This window comes from Mustelus asterias, chromosome 3 (genome assembly GCF_964213995.1).
Source record: "Mustelus asterias chromosome 3, sMusAst1.hap1.1, whole genome shotgun sequence".
NCBI classification, from domain to species: Eukaryota; Metazoa; Chordata; class Chondrichthyes; order Carcharhiniformes; family Triakidae; genus Mustelus; species Mustelus asterias.
The window spans coordinates 122,184,852-122,204,097 of record NC_135803.1 but is presented as its reverse complement, the minus strand read 5'-3'; the positions used below and the strand labels follow the sequence as shown (position 1 = coordinate 122,204,097).

The following is a 19,246-nucleotide window of genomic DNA, read 5'->3' as shown; positions in this document are numbered from 1 at the left end:
ACGGGGGGGTTGGAGGGAGGGACGGGGGGTTGGAGGGAGGGACGGGGGGGGTTGGAGGGAGGGACGGGGGGGGTTGGAGGGAGGGACGGGGGGGGTTGGAGGGAGGGACGGGGGGGGTTGGAGGGAGGGACGGGGGGGGGTTGGAGGGAGGGACGGGGGGGTTGGAGGGAGGGACGGGGGGGGTTGGAGGGAGGGACGGGGGGGGTTGGAGGGAGGGACGGGGGGGGTTGGAGGGAGGACGGGGGGGGTTGGAGGGAGGGACGGGGGGGGTTGGAGGGAGGGACGGGGGGGGTTGGAGGGAGGGACGGGGGGGGTTGGAGGGAGGGACGGGGGGGGTTGGAGGGAGGGACGGGGGGGGTTGGAGGGAGGGACGGGGGGGTTGGAGGAGGGACGGGGGGGGTTGGAGGGAGGGACGGGGGGGTTGGAGGGAGGGACGGGGGGGGTTGGAGGGGGACGGGGGGGGTTGGAGGGAGGGACGGGGGGGGTTGGAGGGAGGGACGGGGGGGTTGGAGGGAGGGACGGGGGGGGTTGGAGGGAGGGACGGGGGGGGTTGGAGGGAGGGACGGGGGGGGTTGGAGGGAGGGACGGGGGGGGTTGGAGGGAGGGACGGGGGGGGTTGGAGGGAGGGACGGGGGGGGTTGGAGGGAGGGACGGGGGGGTTGGGAGGAGGGGGGGGGGTTGGAGGGAGGGACGGGGGGGGTTGGAGGGAGGGACGGGGGGGGTTGGAGGGAGGGACGGGGGGGGTTGGAGGGAGGGACGGGGGGGGTTGGAGGGAGGGACGGGGGGGGTTGGAGGGAGGGACGGGGGGGGTTGGAGGACGGGGGGGGGGTTGGAGGGAGGGACGGGGGGGGTTGGAGGGAGGGACGGGGGGGTTGGAGGGAGGGACGGGGGGGTTGGAGGGAGGGACGGGGGGTTGGAGGGAGGGACGGGGGGTTGGAGGGAGGGACGGGGGGTTGGAGGGAGGGACGGGGGGGTTGGAGGGAGGGACGGGGGGGGGGGGTTGGAGGGAGGGACGGGGGGGGGGTTGGAGGGAGGGACGGGGGGAGGAGGGGGGGGTTGGAGGGAGGGACGGGGGGGGGGGGTTGGAGGGAGGGACGGGGGGGGGGGTTGGAGGGAGGGACGGGGGGGGGGGGGGTTGGAGGGAGGGGGGGGGGGGGGTTGGAGGGAGGGACGGGGGGGGGGGGGGTTGGAGGGAGGGACGGGGGGGGGGTTGGAGGGAGGGACGGGGGGGGTTGGAGGGAGGGACGGGGGGGGGTTGGAGGGAGGGACGGGGGGGGTTGGAGGGAGGGGACGGGGGGGGTTGGAGGGAGGGACGGGGGGGGTTGGAGGGGGGGACGGGGGGGTTGGAGGGAGGGACGGGGGGGGTTGGAGGGAGGGACGGGGGGGGTTGGAGGGAGGGACGGGGGGGGTTGGAGGGAGGGACGGGGGGGTTGGAGGGAGGGACGGGGGGGTTGGAGGGAGGGACGGGGGGGGTTGGAGGGAGGGACGGGGGGGGTTGGAGGGAGGGACGGGGGGGGTTGGAGGGAGGGACGGGGGGGGTTGGAGGGAGGGACGGGGGGGGTTGGAGGGAGGGACGGGGGGGGTTGGAGGGAGGGACGGGGGGGGTTGGAGGGAGGGACGGGGGGGGTTGGAGGGAGGGACGGGGGGGGTTGGAGGGAGGGACGGGGGGGTTGGAGGGAGGGACGGGGGGGGTTGGAGGGAGGGACGGGGGGGGTTGGAGGGAGGGACGGGGGGGGTTGGAGGGAGGGACGGGGGGGGTTGGAGGGAGGGACGGGGGGGGTTGGAGGGAGGGACGGGGGGGGTTGGAGGGAGGGACGGGGGGGGTTGGAGGGAGGGACGGGGGGGTTGGAGGGAGGGACGGGGGGGGTTGGAGGGAGGGACGGGGGGGTTGGAGGGAGGGACGGGGGGGGTTGGAGGGAGGGACGGGGGGGTTGGAGGGAGGGACGGGGGGGGTTGGAGGGAGGGACGGGGGGGGTTGGAGGGAGGGACGGGGGGGGTTGGAGGGAGGGACGGGGGGGGTTGGAGGGAGGGACGGGGGGGTTGGAGGGAGGGACGGGGGGGGTTGGAGGGAGGGACGGGGGGGGTTGGAGGGAGGGACGGGGGGGTTGGAGGGAGGGACGGGGGGGGTTGGAGGGAGGGACGGGGGGGGTTGGAGGGAGGGACGGGGGGGGTTGGAGGGAGGGACGGGGGGGGTTGGAGGGAGGGACGGGGGGGGTTGGAGGGAGGGACGGGGGGGTTGGAGGGAGGGACGGGGGGGGTTGGAGGGAGGGACGGGGGGGGTTGGAGGGAGGGACGGGGGGGGTTGGAGGGAGGGACGGGGGGGGTTGGAGGGAGGGACGGGGGGGGTTGGAGGGAGGGACGGGGGGGGTTGGAGGGAGGACGGGGGGGGTTGGAGGGAGGGACGGGGGGGGTTGGAGGGAGGGACGGGGGGGGTTGGAGGGAGGGACGGGGGGGGGTTGGAGGGAGGGACGGGGGGGGTTGGAGGGAGGGACGGGGGGGGTTGGAGGGAGGGACGGGGGGGGGTTGGAGGGAGGGACGGGGGGGGGTTGGAGGGAGGGACGGGGGGGGGTTGGAGGGAGGGACGGGGGGGGTTGGAGGGAGGGACGGGGGGGGGTTGGAGGGAGGGACGGGGGGGGTTGGAGGGAGGGACGGGGGGGGTTGGAGGGAGGGACGGGGGGGGTTGGAGGGAGGGACGGGGGGGGTTGGAGGGAGGGACGGGGGGGTTGGAGGGAGGGACGGGGGGGTTGGAGGGAGGGACGGGGGGGGTTGGAGGGAGGGACGGGGGGGGGTTGGAGGGAGGGACGGGGGGGGTTGGAGGGAGGGACGGGGGGGGGTTGGAGGGAGGGACGGGGGGGGGTTGGAGGGAGGGACGGGGGGGGTTGGAGGGAGGGACGGGGGGGGTTGGAGGGAGGGACGGGGGGGGTTGGAGGGAGGGGACGGGGGGTTGGAGGGAGGGACGGGGGGTTGGAGGGAGGGACGGGGGGGGGGTTGGAGGGAGGGACGGGGGGGGGGTTGGAGGGAGGGACGGGGGGGGGGTTGGAGGGAGGGACGGGGGGGGGGTTGGAGGGAGGGGGGGGGTTGGAGGGAGGGACGGGGGTTGGAGGGAGGGACGGGGGGGGGGGGTTGGAGGGAGGGACGGGGGGGGTTGGAGGGAGGGACGGGGGGGGGGGGTTGGAGGGGGGACGGGGGGGGGTTGGAGGGAGGGACGGGGGGGGGGTTGGAGGGAGGGACGGGGGGGGGGGTTGGAGGGAGGGACGGGGGGGGGGTTGGAGGGAGGGACGGGGGGGGGGTTGGAGGGAGGGACGGGGGGGGGTTGGAGGGGGGGAGGGGGGGGGGGTTGGAGGGAGGGAGGGGGGGGGGTTGGAGGGAGGGACGGGGGGGGGTTGGAGGGAGGGACGGGGGGGGGGGTTGGAGGGAGGGACGGGGGGGGGGGGGTTGGAGGGAGGGACGGGGGGGGGGGGGTTGGAGGGAGGGACGGGGGGGGGGGGGGGTTGGAGGGAGGGACGGGGGGGGGGGGTTGGAGGGAGGGACGGGGGGGGGGGTTGGAGGGGACGGGGGGGGGGTTGGAGGGACGGGGGGGGGGGGTTGGAGGGAGGGACGGGGGGGGGTTGGAGGGAGGGACGGGGGGGGGGTTGGAGGGAGGGACGGGGGGGGGGGGGTTGGAGGGAGGGACGGGGGGGGGGTTGGAGGGAGGGACGGGGGGGGGGGGTTGGAGGGAGGGACGGGGGGGGGGGTTGGAGGGAGGGACGGGGGGGGGGGGTTGGAGGGAGGGACGGGGGGGGGGGTTGGAGGGAGGGACGGGGGGGGGGGGGGTTGGAGGGAGGGACGGGGGGGGGGTTGGAGGGAGGGACGGGGGGGGGTTGGAGGGAGGGACGGGGGGGGGTTGGAGGGAGGGACGGGGGGGGGGTTGGAGGGAGGGACGGGGGGGGGGGTTGGAGGGAGGACGGGGGGGGTTGGAGGGACGGGGGGGGGGGTTGGAGGGAGGGGGGGGGGGTTGGAGGGAGGGGGGGGGGGTTGGAGGGAGGGACGGGGGGTTGGAGGGAGGGACGGGGGGTTGGAGGGAGGGACGGGGGGTTGGAGGGAGGGAGGGGGGGGGGGTTGGAGGGAGGGAGGGGGGGGGGGGTTGGAGGGAGGGAGGGGGGGGGGTTGGAGGGAGGGAGGGGGGGGGGGTTGGAGGGAGGGAGGGGGGGGGGGTTGGAGGGAGGGACGGGGGGGGGGGGTTGGAGGGAGGGACGGGGGGGGGGGGGTTGGAGGGAGGGACGGGGGGGGGGGGTTGGAGGGAGGGACGGGGGGGGGGGGTTGGAGGGAGGGACGGGGGGGGGGGGGTTGGAGGGAGGGACGGGGGGGGGGGGGGGTGGAGGGAGGGACGGGGGGGGGGGTTGGAGGGAGGGACGGGGGGGGGGGGTTGGAGGGAGGGACGGGGGGGGGGGTTGGAGGGAGGGACGGGGTTGGAGGGAGGGACGGGGGGGGGGGGTTGGAGGGAGGGACGGGGGGGGGGGGTTGGAGGGAGGGACGGGGGGGGGGGGTTGGAGGGAGGGACGGGGGGGGGGTTGGAGGGAGGGACGGGGGGGGGGGTTGGAGGGAGGGACGGGGGGGGGGGGGTTGGAGGGAGGGAGGTTGGAGGGAGGGACGGGGGGGGGGGGGTTGGAGGGAGGGACGGGGGGGGGGGGGTTGGAGGGAGGGACGGGGGGGGGGGGGTTGGAGGGAGGGACGGGGGGGGGGGGGTTGGAGGGAGGGACGGGGGGGGGGGGGTTGGAGGGAGGGACGGGGGGGGGGGGTTGGAGGGAGGGACGGGGGGGGGGGGGGTTGGAGGGAGGGACGGGGGGGGGGGGGGTTGGAGGGAGGGACGGGGGGGGGTTGGAGGGAGGGACGGGGGGGGGGGGTTGGAGGGAGGGACGGGGGGGGGGGGTTGGAGGGAGGGACGGGGGGGGGGGGTTGGAGGGAGGGACGGGGGGGGGGGGGGTTGGAGGGAGGAACGGGGGGGGGGGGGGGGTTGGAGGGAGGGACGGGGGGGGGGGGGGGGTTGGAGGGAGGGACGGGGGGGGGGGGGGGGGGGTTGGAGGGAGGGACGGGGGATTGGAGGGACGGGGGGGGGGGGGGGGGTTGGAGGGAGGGACGGGGGGGGGGTTGGAGGGAGGGACGGGGTGTTGGGGCTGCCGATATCGATGCCCCGCCGCTGGGGCGAGGTTGACTGGGAGCCGGTGGTTCTCCCACCGAAGCGGACTTCGGTCCAGCTTTAAAATGAGTCCCGGGCCCGACACTAACAGGGTGAGATTAACCAGCTCCAGGCGGAGCTGTATCGCCGCAGCCCGGGCTCTGGGCCTGGGCCGCCAGGCTGGGCCCCGCGCGGTGACTCTGCACATCCCGCTCCCGCCACTCACTGTTCTCCTTCACCGACTCCATCAGCTCGCTCCGCATCTTCGGGTCATTCTTGTGGCCGTCCAGAGTCAGCAGGAACTTGGCCTGCGCGATGCCCAAGCTGGGATTCTTGGGCAGGCCCTCTTCCTCCAGGTTCTCCAGCGGCATCTTCTCTCCCTTGACACGGCTCCGGACTGCGAGCTCAGCCGGTGCACTCACCTCATAGAGCCGAAGCCACCACTCCCTCTGCACCGCCACCTAGTGTAGGGGAGTGCGCCTGCAGTACCGCCACCTGGCGCAGGGGAGTGCTCTTGCAGAACCGCTTCCACTCTCGCAACACCGCCACCTGGCGCAGGGGAGTGCACGTGCAGTACCGCCTCCACTCTCGCTGCTCCGCCACCTAGTGTAGGGGAGTGCGCCTGCAGTACCGGCACATGGTGCAGGGGTGTGCCCTTGCAGTACCGCGTCCACTCCCACAACACCGCCACCCGGCGCAGGGGAGTGCACTTGCAGTACCGCCTCTACTCTCGCTCCACCGCCACCTCGTGCAGGGGAGTGCGCCTGCAGTACCGGCACCTGGCGCAGGGGAGTGCCCTTGCAGAACCGCCTCCACTCCCCCAACACCGCCACCTGGCGCAGAGGAGTGCGCTTGCAGTACCGCCTCCACTTCCACAACACCGCCACCTGGCGCAGAGGAGTGCGCCTGCAGTACCGGCACCTGGCGCAGGGGAGTGCGCTTGCAGTACCGCCTCCACTCCCACAACAGCGCCTCCTGGCGCAGGGGAGTGCGGCTGTAGTAACGCCTCCTGCCGCCTCTTTCCAGCTGGCATTGCTGCAGAGTTGCTCATGCACAATCTGTAGAGCAGGTGGTGGCACCTGAGAATGGGGTGTTATTAGTCTTAATTGTGGCCAAGGATCATGCAAACCCCACTAACTCCAAACCTCTCTTTCCTCTCCAATTCTAGGCTTGGGTGTCTGTCTGTGTAGAGTTTGCACATTCTCCCCGTGTCTGCATGGGTTTCCTCTGGGTGCTCTGGTCTCCTTCCACACTCCAAAGATGTGCAGGTTGGGTGAATTGGCCATGCTAAATTTAAATTGCCCCTTAGTGCCCCAAGGGTGTAAATTAGGAGGATTAGTGGGTAAACACGTGGAGTTATGAAAAAGGACATGGGTAGGATGCTTTTTCGGAAAGTCAGTGCAGACTCAATGGGCTGAATGGCCTCCTTCTGCCCTGTAGGGATTCTATAATTTTACAAAGATTGCAGAAACCAAACTAGCAATAGTATAGTGGAGGACGAGTTCCTGGAGTGTGTACGTGATGGTTTTTTTTAGGCCAATACGTTGAGAAACCAACCAGAGAACAGGCTATTCCAGACTGGGTATTGTGCAATGAGAAAGGATTAATTAACAATCGTGTTGTGTGGGGTCCCTTGAGGCGGTGCGACCATAAGATGATAGAATTCTTCATTAAGATGGGGAGCGAAGTAGTTGAACCTGAAGCTGGCGTCCTGAATCTAAGTAAAAGGTATGAGGTGTAAATTGGCAAGGAAAGATTGGGAAACCTTACTAAAGGTGTTGACAGTGGATAGGCAATGGCTCATATTTAAAGAACGTGTGTGTAAATTACAACAATTTTCATTCCTGTCTGGTGCAAAAATAAAAGAGGAAAAATGGTTCAATCATGGTCTGCAAAATAAATGAGGGATAATATTATACCCAAAGAGAAAACATATAAAATTACCAGAAAAAGCAGAAAGCCTGAGGATTGAGAGGATTTTAGAATTCAACAAAAGAGGACAGAAAATGTGATGTGCAGAGGAAAAATAGAGTATAAGAGTAAAACTAAATGGAATATAAAAAATGGCCATATAAGCTTCTATAAATATGTTGTGATGCTGGTGTGCCTTTAAAAAATGTTTTTTTAAAATCATGTTCTCTGCAGTTACAAGCAGCTTTGATTTTTTTTTCATTGTTGCCGGGCTGTCTACTAAGAAGTCCTTTTATTGCTGCTTCAGTGGTTAAAATGGGGTTTTGTTTATTTTTTCTCTGGGCGTCAGGTACTTTCTAGGATTTCTTATGACCCTGAATTGTTGGAGGATTGATTGACAGGTCAGGTGACAGGAGTTCTTTCATTTCAGTTTTGGGCTGCTGACAGCTGTTTTTAGTTTAGAAGGTGTTTGGACATCAGACTGAAAAGCAATGTTGCTGTGTCTCTCTCTCCCTGGTATTGTAAATTCTGCTGGCTAGCTGGAAGCAGCCCTTCTTGGAGTGAGAATTTTGTCTCCTGCAGTGGTTCGCTGGCTGAAAGTTGGAGGCCAGAAGTGGCATTATCTCTATCTCAAGGGCTGCTGGAAGTTACAAGACTGGGAAGTCAGAGTTTCAATTCTCTAACCAAAGGACTAAGTATTCCAGCATCACATAAGCATTTGTATTTTCTGCGCTAAACCTGTGGAAGCTGTATGTTTAAAGGGAAGTTTGTTTGGTTGGAACATTTCATAGAGTTGTTAAGGTTTATACAGTATCATGGTTGTTTTTTTCTTGTTTGTAATTGGTAAAAGTTATTGCTATATGTTAACAGTATTCTGAAATAAACTTTGTTTGATAAAAGCTCCCTCGTGGGTTATTTGAATCATACCTGAAGGGAAACATCTCGTGCTTACCCTTGTCAAGTTCAAATTGCAAAACTTGTGATGCAAGCGGACTTCAGAAAACACTTTGGAATTTCTGACCTGAATTATAACAATGTGAAGAGATAAAGATTAGTAAAGACAAATGTAGATACCTTGTAGTCAGAAGCCAAGGAAATTATAATGGGGAGAAAAGAAATATAGAAGAAGACACTCTTCACAAAAGAGGGCACAGATAACCTCCCAAAGACATTGGGGAATCAAGAATCTAGGAAGAGGTTGGAATTGAAGGAAATCAGCATTAGTAAGAAAATGGTGTTGGGGAATTTAATGGGGTTAAAGGCTGACAAATCACTGGGGCCTGATCATTTACATCCCAGAGTATAAGATGAAGTGGCCTTGGAAATATTGGATGCGTTGGTGGCCGTCTTCCAAAATTCAATAAGAACATAAGAAATAGGAGCAGGAGTAGGCCATCTGGCCCTTCGAGCCTGCCCCGCCATTCAACAAGATCATGGCTGATCTGAAGCGAATCAGTTCCACTTACCCGCCTGCTCCCCATATCCCCTAATTCCCTTATCGATCAGAAATAGACTCTGGATTAGCTCCTACAGATTGGAGGGTGTCAAATATAACCCCGTATTTAAAAAGGGAGGGAGAGAAAAAAAAGGGAGAATTACAGATCAGTTAGCCTGACACCAGTGGATTTTAACCATAACTTCATTGCAGTGTTAATGTAAGCCTGCTTGTGGCTAACAATAAATAAAATTTAAACAGTAGTGCAGAAGATGAGTGCAATTTTTGAATGCTTGGAAAGTCTTCTAGTGAGTTAAGAGGATGTCCCAGAAAAACGATATTCATGTAGTCTGGAATAAGTGAATGACTGTTAGAACCATCTCCGCCCCATCAGAAATGGCATTTGTGTGCTGGAAATGTTCACCAGGTTGACCAAGATGAGTGACAGCATCTGCATTGGTAAAGATGCCAAGATTTTTCTGGAAGCATGACTCATTTTCATACCATCCAGGACCACACAATGTAAAAGAATAATGGATTCAGTTGTCATTTGGCACAGATGAATCTTACAATCCCCTTCCCGGGTACATTCCCCTATCTCATATCACATTGCGAGCAACATTTGTATAAATGAGGAGATTGGGCCTGCAACTATTCACAAGAGAATGTCTGTGGACATCCTAACTGATCAAGGAAGAGTATTATTGTCCAAGAAAGATGTTGCTCCCTATCTATGTACAGAGAGGAGGGAGAAGATAGTCATAGAGGTTTACAGCATGGAAACAGGCCCTTCTGCTCAACTTGTCCATGCCGCCCTTTTTTTTAACCAAAAAGCTAGTCCCAATTGCTTGTGTTTGGCCCATATCCCTCTATACCCATCTTACCCATGTAACTGTCCAAATACTTTATAAAAGACAAAATTCTACCCGCCTCTACCATTACCTTTGGCAGCTCGTTCCAGACGCTCACCACCATCTGTGTGAAAAAAATTGCCCCTTTTGTATCTCTCCCCTTAAACCTATGCCCTCTAGTTTTAGTCTCTCCTACCTTTGGGAAAGGATGTCGACTATCTACCTTATCTATGCCCCTCATTATTTTATAGACCTCGACAAGATCACCCCTAAGCCTCCTACGCTCTAGGGAAAAAAGTTCCAGTCTATCCAGCCTCTCCTTATAAGTCAAACCATCAAGTCCCGATAACATTCTAGTAAATCTTTTCTGGACTCTTTCTAGTTTAATAATATCCTTTCTATAATAGGGTGCCCAGAACTGTACACAGTATTCCAAGTGTGGCCTTACCAATGTCTTGTACAACTTCAACAAACCGTCCCAACTCCTGTATTCAATATTCTGACCAATGAAATTAAGCATGCCGAATGCCTTCTTCACCACCCTGTCCACCTATGACTCCACTTTCAAGGAGCTATGAACCTGTATCCCTAGATTTCTTTGTTCTATAACTCTCCCCAACACCCTACCATTAACTGAGTAAGTTCTGCCCTGGTTCGATCTACCAAAATGCATCACCTCGCATTTGTCTAAATTAAATTCCATCTGCCATTCATCAGCCCACTGGCCCAATTGATCAAGATCCCATTGCAATCATAGATAACCTTCTTCACTGTCCACTATGCCACCAATCTTGGTGTCATCTGCAAACTTACTAACCATGCCTCCTAAATTCTCATCCAAATCATTAATATAAATGACAAATAACAGTGGACCCAGCACTGATCCCTGAGGCACACCACTGGTCACAGGCCTCCAGTTTGAAAAACAACCCTCTACAACCACCCTCTGGCTTCTGTCAAGAAGCCAATTTTGTTTCCAGTTGGCTACTTCACCCTGGATCCTGTGAGATTTAACCTTATGCAACAACCTACCATGCGGTACCTTGTCAAAGGCCTTGCTAAAGTCCATGCAGACAACGTCGACTGCACTGCCTTCATCTACCTTCTTGATTACCCCTTCAATAAACTCAGTCAAATTCATGAGACACGATTTTCCACTCACAAAGCCATGCTGACTGTCCCTCATCAGTCCTTGCCTCTCTAAATGCCTGTAGATCCTGTCTCTCAGAATACCTTCTAACAAATTACCCACTCCAAATGTTAGGCTCACCGGCCTGTAGTTCCCTGGCTTTTCCCTGCAGCCCTTCTTAAACAAAGCTACAACATTTGCCACCCTCCAATCTTCAGGCACCTCACCCGTGGTTGTTGATGATTCAAATATCTCTGCTAGGGGACCCACAATTTCCTCCCTAGCCTCCCACAACTTCCTGGGATATGCTTCATCAGGTCCCGGGATTTATCTACCTTGATGAGTTTTAAGATTTAATATATACAGCAAGTATATTGTTCTCAGCTTTTTCCCTTTAACAGACCAGGGGGTGATATGTAAATTAATAAAAGGACAGTTATTATGTACTGTATAACACTGCTACTTTTACCATCAAATATAGATTGTTGTCTTACTGTGTTGCATCATTTGTAATTATAATGTTTAGGCTCAAGGGTAATGTTAGTTGGGCATATTTCATAATTTAATGAATGGTGCATTTTTATATTGTGAATATACAACTACTTGAAACTGGATTCTGACATTTCACAGGGAACGCGTACTCCAACTTTGAAATAATTATGATTTTATTAACCTGGGCTGGACTCTAAAACCAATCCCAACAGTGTTACACTACCCAATCCTCCAATTATGTACATTTTAAATCAATTGTAGAGCGGTAGAGGTGCATTTTGATCAAAAAAGTAATTGCTGAAATACTAATTATAGTGTGTTCGACACAATGGGATGAGTAAGATTAATGCACTCTGCTGATTTTCTATCTGGGCCTAGCTGAAAGGATTTATGTATCTTCACATGGTTGTTGCATGTTCACTCATAAGAGTGTGGATGAATCACTTCAGTGTAGATTTTCGCCATCCATACATTTTTCTTATTAATTTATATCATGGAATCATAGAATCATGGAATTCCCTACAGTGCAGAAGGAGGCCGTTTGGCCCTTCGAGTCTGCACCGACAACAACCCCACCCAGGCCCTATCTCCGTAACCTCACATATTTACTTTGCTAATCCCCCTGACACTAGAGTTAATTTAGCATGACCAATCAACCTAACCCGCACATCTTTGGACTGTGGGAGGAAACCGGAACACCCGGAGGAAACCCACGCAGACACAGGGAGAACGTGCAAACTCCACACAGACACCCAAGGCCGGAATTGAACCTGGGTTCCTGGCGCTGTGAGGCAGCAGTGCTAACCACTGTGCCACTATGCCGCCCATTATGAGATGTGGGTGTCGTTGGCTAGGCCAGCATTCATTGCTCATCTCTAGCTGCCCTTGAGTAGTGGTGAGCTGCGTTCTTGAACCGCTAAAGTTCCTGAGATGTAGGTACATCCACAATGCTGTCAGGGAAGGAGTTCCAGGATTTAGACCCTGTGACTGTGAAGGAATAGTGATATTTTTCCAAGTCGGGATGCTGAGTGACTTGGAGGGGGACCTCCAGGTGGTGGTGTTCCCAGTTGTCTGCTGCCCTTGTCTTTCTACTAGATGGTAGTTGGTGTGGGCGTGGAAGGTTCTGCCTATGGAACCTGGGTAAGTTGCTGCACGGATGGTACATATAGCGGCCACATGTCAAGAACGGAGGACTATGTAGCAGCAGTGAAGTGGTTTCACAGAGTCAAAGACAGGAATTTTCAAAGAACTGCCAGATCAGGACTCGATATGGACAGGATTTGGAAATCACCGTCCTGGAGTTTTATCAGAATCTCTATGCCTCGGGAGATTTTCAAATGTTCAAACAGCCAGCAGGGGAGAAGGGAGTGGGGAAGGTTCTCGCCACCAAATTAAAAGCCCCTTATGCTCCCTCAGCAGTTTGTTAAGGGACCCATCCAGGCTTGAGCCCAAACAATCTTGTGCGATCAGTGGACATCTCTCAGGTTTGTCACAGGGCTCAAATAAATTTCAATATATTTGTCTTGGAAACAAATCTGTGGGGTCAACTATCACCGGCTTGAATGCTGATCCTAACCTTGTCGTGCAAGGCGCGTTGACCACCTGGCCTTCCCAGGAGCTGCCCGCTCCAATTGGCAACCCCCAACATGGTTGCCGCCTGGCCTTTATAGAAACCATAGAAACCCTACAGTGCAGAAGGAGGCCATTCGGCCCATCGAGTCTGCACCGACCACAATCCCACCCAGGCCCTACCCCCACATATTTACCCGCTAATCCCTCTAACCTACGCATCTCAGAACTCTAAGGGGCAATTTTTAACCTGGCCAATCAACCTAACCCGCACATCTTTGGACTGTGGGAGGAAACCGGAGCACCCGGAGGAAACCCATGCAGACACGAGGAGAATGTGCAAATTCCACACAGACAGTGACCCGAGCCGGGAATCGAACCCAGGACCCTGGAGCTGTGAAGCAGCAGTGCTAACCACTGTGCTACCGTGCCGCCCTCTGCTCACTGGTGTCAGGCAGGCAGCTCCCACTTCCTGCAGGTGCTTGGAGCTTCTAATGGGGCACTGAGCTCCTGGTCGATTAGTCCATTCACATTGAAAAACCATGTCATGATCATCAGGAACAGAGTCAGGGACTGGAATTGACCTGGGTGTCAGGTTTCCAAATCTGCTTTAAAAATCCTGCCCAATGTACCCACTTCCTAATGGCGCAAACAGCTAAGCAGTAAATAAATAACAGGAAATTCAAAAGCATTAGGATCTTATTTTGACATGCGCGATGCAGCATTTCCATATATGATCCCTCAAAGTTGCAGACTAAATAGCTGACTGTCATAAATATTGATTACATTTATACAGACTAAATGCTATTTATCTTTCCAGCTCTTGTTGGTAGAAATCTTTCCTCTGTTTGTAGTCACTAACCATTTTCCAGTCGTTTAATCTTCGATCAAGATTAAATTTCACTATTCTGAAAGTGTATCAGTAGGTTATGTGGAATTGATGGATAAAAGCCCTTTATATTGCCTGCCTATGATTCATGTGCCTACCGACTAAGTGCCGAACCTGTCGCCCTGGCAACCTAATGAAGCAGCACACACTCACAACCTTCCAGCTCCTTCTCAGTCTTTCCTTCGCCTCACAGGGAGGCTGCTGATCCATTCTTGGCGTTTACACTCCTTCCCTGCAGATTTGTCACAACAACAAGTGACACACGGGGAGGAAGGTTGTGAACAGGAAGACAAGGGCCAAACTACCCAGGCGTTGTAACTGCATGGTACTGTGGCAGCGCATGCCGGGCCTCCAGCTTCCCCCTCACAGCAGCACACCAGTCAAGTTTGGGAGGTAATAAACAAACCTCCAAGGAGCCCACTGACAAACGTCCGAGCCAGCTGAGTCCCATGAACATCTGTACGCCATGAGCAGCCAACCACTTACATAGAATTCCATAGAATATATAACAGAGAAACAGAACGCTCAACATAATTGTCCGCACTGGTGTTTTTGTTCCAGTAAGAAGTTTAACAACACCAGGTTAAAGTCCAACAGGTTTATTTGGTAGCAAAAGCCACACAAGCTTTCGAAGCTCTAAGCCCCTTCTTCAGGTGAGTGGGAATTCTGTTCACAAACAGAGTTTATAAAGACACAGACTCAATTTACATGAATAATGGTTGGAATGCGAATACTTACAACTAATCAAGTCTTTAAGAAACAAAACAATGTGAGTGGAGAGAGCATCAAGACAGGCTAAAAAGATGTGTATTGTCTCCAGACAAGACAGCCAGTGAAACTCTGCAGGTCCACGCAACTGTGGGCGTTACAGATAGTGTGACATGAACCCAATATCCCGGTTGAGGCCGTCCGCGTGTGTGCGGAACTTGGCTATCAGTTTCTGCTCAGCGACTCTGCGCTGTCGTATGTCGCGAAGGCCGCCTTGGAGAACGCTTACCCGAATATCAGAGGCCGAATGCCCGTGACCGCTGAAGTGCTCCCCAACAGGAAGAGAACAGTCTTGCCTGGTGATTGTCGAGCGGTGTTCATTCATCCGTTGTCGCAGCGTCTGCATAGTTTCCCCAATGTACCATGCCTCGGGATGGTACATTGGGGAAACTATGCAGACGCTGCGACAACGGATGAATGAACACCGCTCGACAATCACCAGGCAAGACTGTTCTCTTCCTGTTGGGGAGCACTTCAGCGGTCACGGGCATTCGGCCTCTGATATTGGGGTAAGCGTTCTCCAAGGCGGCCTTCGCGACACACGACAGCGCAGAGTCGCTGAGCAGAAACTGATAGCCAAATTCCGCACACACGCGGATGGCCTCAACCGGGATATTGGGTTCATGTCACACTATCTGTAACGCCCACAGTTGCGTGGACCTGCAGAGTTTCACTGGCTGTCTTGTCTGGAGACAATACACATCTTTTTAGCCTGTCTTGATGCTCTCTCCACTCACATTGTTTTGTTTCTTAAAGACTTGATTAGTTGTAAGTATTCGCATTCCAACCATTATTCATGTAAATTGAGTCTGTGTCTTTATAAACTCTGTTTGTGAACAGAATTCCCACTCACCTGAAGAAGGGGCTTAGAGCTTCGAAAGCTTGTGTGGCTTTTGCTACCAAATAAACCTGTTGGACTTTAACCTGGTGTTGTTAAACTTCTTACTGTGTTTACCCCAGTCCAACGCCGGCATCTCCACATTATGACTACGTTTTTGTTCCAAACAAGCCGCCCATGCTTCTATTCCTTTCTCCCTTCTGTGTTCATCCAGCTCACCTTTACATCATCCACGCTATCCACCTCAACCTTTCTAGTGACAAAGAGGTGCATAGTTCGAAAACAAATGCAAGGGAAGAGAGTCAGTTATTATGGCTGTGGGTCTTAACTGGTGCAGTTGTGGGGTCTGGACTTAGAGACAATGTTGGAGACTAGACTGTCGATAAATTCTATATTTTATTGAACATTATACTAACCATTTACGATACAGACTCAGCATGAAGCTCTACATCAAATTATATCTCTCCATGCTCTGTTGTCTTAAGATCTTAGATGATACGTATATTTACATATTTAACATTAATTCTTTATAATACAGAGAAAAGAGTTAGAGTCAGAAATTATATTTTCAGCATGTCAAGTAAAGGGATACTAAAAAAAAAATTAAAGTAATGAAACAGGATAGAGAAGTAAGAGGTGTATCAGTGAAAAAACAGGCGAGGGTGTGTGGTCCAAGTAAGAATCTTTATACAAACAAACAGGAGTATAAGGAACAATTTGAATGAATTGCAGGTGAAAATTCAACATTGAGGGTATAACATGGTATGCAGTACTGAGACATGATTGCAAGACAAGACTCGAAACTAAATATACCGTGTGGTACAGTTGATGTATTGGATAGTACCTTCTTCCCCTTGGATCCCCTCTGCGCTCCTCTGATCTCTCTTTGACCAGAGGATGCATCTGCTGAAACTCCCCTTTTCTGCTTTGTCCAGTGTGAATGTAGTCTACTCACACCTCAGCTCTCTTAGCTGGCACTCATTTATCCGCCAAGACTTCCTTACTCACCCAAGTGATGCCAGCACCAAACACATCCCCCTCAATGGTCCTACCATTCATTCCTCACAAATATAAGCCTCTCAGCCAGTGGCAGAGAGTTGCCGTTGCCGGTGCTAAGCAGCTGAGCATAATTCTTCTTAAATATGTTGAACAGCATTCATTTGCAACCATGGCACCCTCCTGTGGTCCCAACATCTGCTCCCCAACTTGTTCCAGACCCTCCATTTTCCCTGTTCCTCCCGATTGAAGGTTTCAAATGGCTACTCCAAAGACTGTTAGAGAGCCCCACAATGAGCTCAACAACCTGTTAATTGGAGGAATCTGGTTTGCCTGCTCCCTGTCTCCCCCCCTCCCTCCCCCACCCCACTCTCCCTTTGAAAATCACATCATGTTCAGGATGTTTCAGGATCCACTGATGCCACCCAAGGTTGCCATTTTAAATTAATCCCCACACCCGACTTCATCCTCACCCACCTTTAAAGAGCCAGTCCTTGGTCTCAGTTGCTTTTGTCTTGCATTAACAGAGAAGGGGAATTGAAAAATGCTTCAATCATGGCCACATTTCACCACAATCGAGATGCGTTTCAAACATGAGTAATTCAGTTTCCCATTCTCACCTATTGATATTTCCCCTTAAGTGATGACTTGGGTGTATCTTGTATTATCCTGAATGGTCATACGGTGGTGCTGTGATCACAAGAAACTTCATTTGGTATTTGCAGTGAGCTCAATGATAAATGGCACAAAGGCAATGCTTATATATCAAAATATTCAAAGCAGATGAATTGTTTAGATCTTAACCTGACAGATAATGCTGAAAATTATTAATATTAGCAGTAAAAGACTTGCAGAGATTTTTTTGAAATGCTCTAAATAGTATTTTTTATTTCACTTGAGTAGATGTTTATAGATGGAAACTTGTAACTTTATCGGACGGAGTGGATCAGCCACCCATTATGCACCCCTCCTTGGGAGTGGGAGGAGGAAATGGGTGGGAAGAATTGAGCAGGCTGCATAATGGATGCCAATTCTTTATCACTCAGACTGCTCTGGCACAGTTGAAAGTTTCAGCCAGAGGCTTTGGTAACATCACAAGTTATCTTAGAATCATAGAATCCCGACAGTGCAGAAGGAGGCCATTCAGCCCATCGAGTCTGCACCGACCACATCACACCCAGGCCCTATTCCCATAACCCTTCATATTTACCCTGCTAATCCCCCTGACACTAGGGTTAATTTAGCATGGCCAATCAACCTCACCTGCACATCTTTTGGACTGTGGGAGGAAACCCACACAGACACGGGGAGAATGTGCAAGCTCCACATAGACAGTGACCCAAGCTGGGAATCGAACACGGGTCCCTGGCGCTGTAAGGCAGCAGTGCTAATCACTGTGCCCACTGTGCCACCGTGCCACCCTATATTTTCCTTCCTTTCTGAAAATATTTTTCCTTCTTTGGGTACATTTTGAGAATAATTCTTTCTTTTGACCAATTGGTTATTTTTCATGTGCGAACTGGGACAATGTTGGTCAGCTGAGAGAGAAAATGCTGGAAAATCTCAGCAAGTCTGGCAGCATCTGTAAGGAGAGAAAAGAGCTGACTTTTCAAGTCCAGATGACTCTTTGACAAAGGGTCAACTGGACTCGAAACGTCAGCTCTTTTCTCTCCTTACAGATGCTGCCAGACCTCCCTGAGATTTTCCAGCTTTTTCTCTTTTGGTTTCAGATTCCAACATCCGCAGTAATTTGCTTTTATCCAATGTCGGTCAGCTAGTTGACAACAAAGTCATCACAGCAGAACCTGACTCTACCCTGATCTTATCCAACACAAGTTGCTGGAAAGTTATCAGGATCAATCCAGCTTTGCCATTTTAGGAGACCTTAAGTGACTTTAATGATACCCAGACTGATATAAGGAATTCAGCAGTCATATCTTTGGGATTTTTCTGATCTTTTTAACTTTGTTACTCATCGGCTTACCAGCTGTATCGAAAAGAGAGTCTGAAAAGAGACATTGGGCAGAATTTACCCAAAAAATGGCAAAGTGTCAGGGTCTGACTGAAACCAGCGTGTTTCTCTCCAGAAAAACTGCCCAGTTTTGGGACAAGATTTTCAGACACTCAGTGGTTAACACCGTCACTCTAATGGGGCGCGGCCTGATAGAGCTGGCAAGGCTGGCTCCACGGGGAACATCTTTACAGGGCATCTCAATCTGTGTTTAAAATTAGTTCTTCCAATCCCCCCACAGACACAGAGGACCACCCCTACAGGCACTATGATGATCTTCCTTCACCATGGCAATATCGGGGGGACACTTGCACTGCCCTCCCCCTTCCCCCCTGCCAGAGCCCCATTGTCACAGCCCCCTTCACGTGCCTCCACTTCATGTGCCCCCTGTTGACTGGGGATTGGGGGGGGGAAGATGTGTTTCGTGGTGGTATAATTTGGCGTTGTCAGAAATGGCGGAGAATGATTTTTTGAACGTGGAGGCCAGTGAGATGGAAAATGAGAACAAGGGGGACTCGATCATGTTCTGGGAGGGAGGGGAAGGGGTGAGGGCGGAGGTGGGGGGAAATGGGTCAGACCCAGTTGAGTGCCCTATCAACCACAGCTGGGGGAAACGTCAGTTGAGGAAAGAGGCAAACATGTCAGAAGCATCATTTTCAAATGTGGCATCCTCAGGCCAGAGGGCAGTGCTGGGGTAATGCCTGGGGGCAATGCCCAACCTTGGCCCTCAACCTCCTGGGTCTCCAGGGGCCTCTGCACCGTTGGTCATCATAATTGGTTTTCATTTAGTGATTTGCACTGGCGTGATGTTACACCGAGGGTCGGGGTTGGGGGAGGATTGAACGTGGCCGAATGCTGCAGAGTCAAGCCGTTTAATGATATTAAAATTTATTTAAAACCATGCAAAATCAGCACATGAACCTGACCACATCAGCGGCGAGGGGCGGGGAAGATCTTGCCGGCGCAAATCCCATTTCCGCCCTCTCGCAAGATTTAGTCCCCATTACAGGATTTGCGCCGAAGGTGAACGGGGTCACGAGATCTCACACATTTCTTTTATTCACGTTTGACTGTGTTACATTAAAGAAAACCTCTGCTGTACCACTCCATTTGCAAGACTGTCACAAATTGTGTTTATTCTTAAGACAAACACATACCAGCGTCCAGTTTGAGTTTGTAATATCAGTTTCACAAACCTACAG

The 19,246-nt window shown here is 54.6% G+C and overlaps 1 protein-coding gene across 1 annotated transcript in view; it reads right to left on the bottom strand.

The window, feature by feature from the left end:
• Positions 1-6,047, bottom strand: part of psmd6 (proteasome 26S subunit, non-ATPase 6) — a 33,592-nt gene extending 27,545 nt beyond the window's left edge. Inside the window, exon 1 of the mRNA XM_078209513.1 lies at positions 5,382-6,047. Coding sequence (XP_078065639.1) covers positions 5,382-5,526 — 145 coding nt within the window. The 5' untranslated portion in view covers positions 5,527-6,047. The remainder of the gene's footprint in view (positions 1-5,381) is intronic.
• Positions 6,048-19,246: the final 13,199 nt, after the last annotated feature.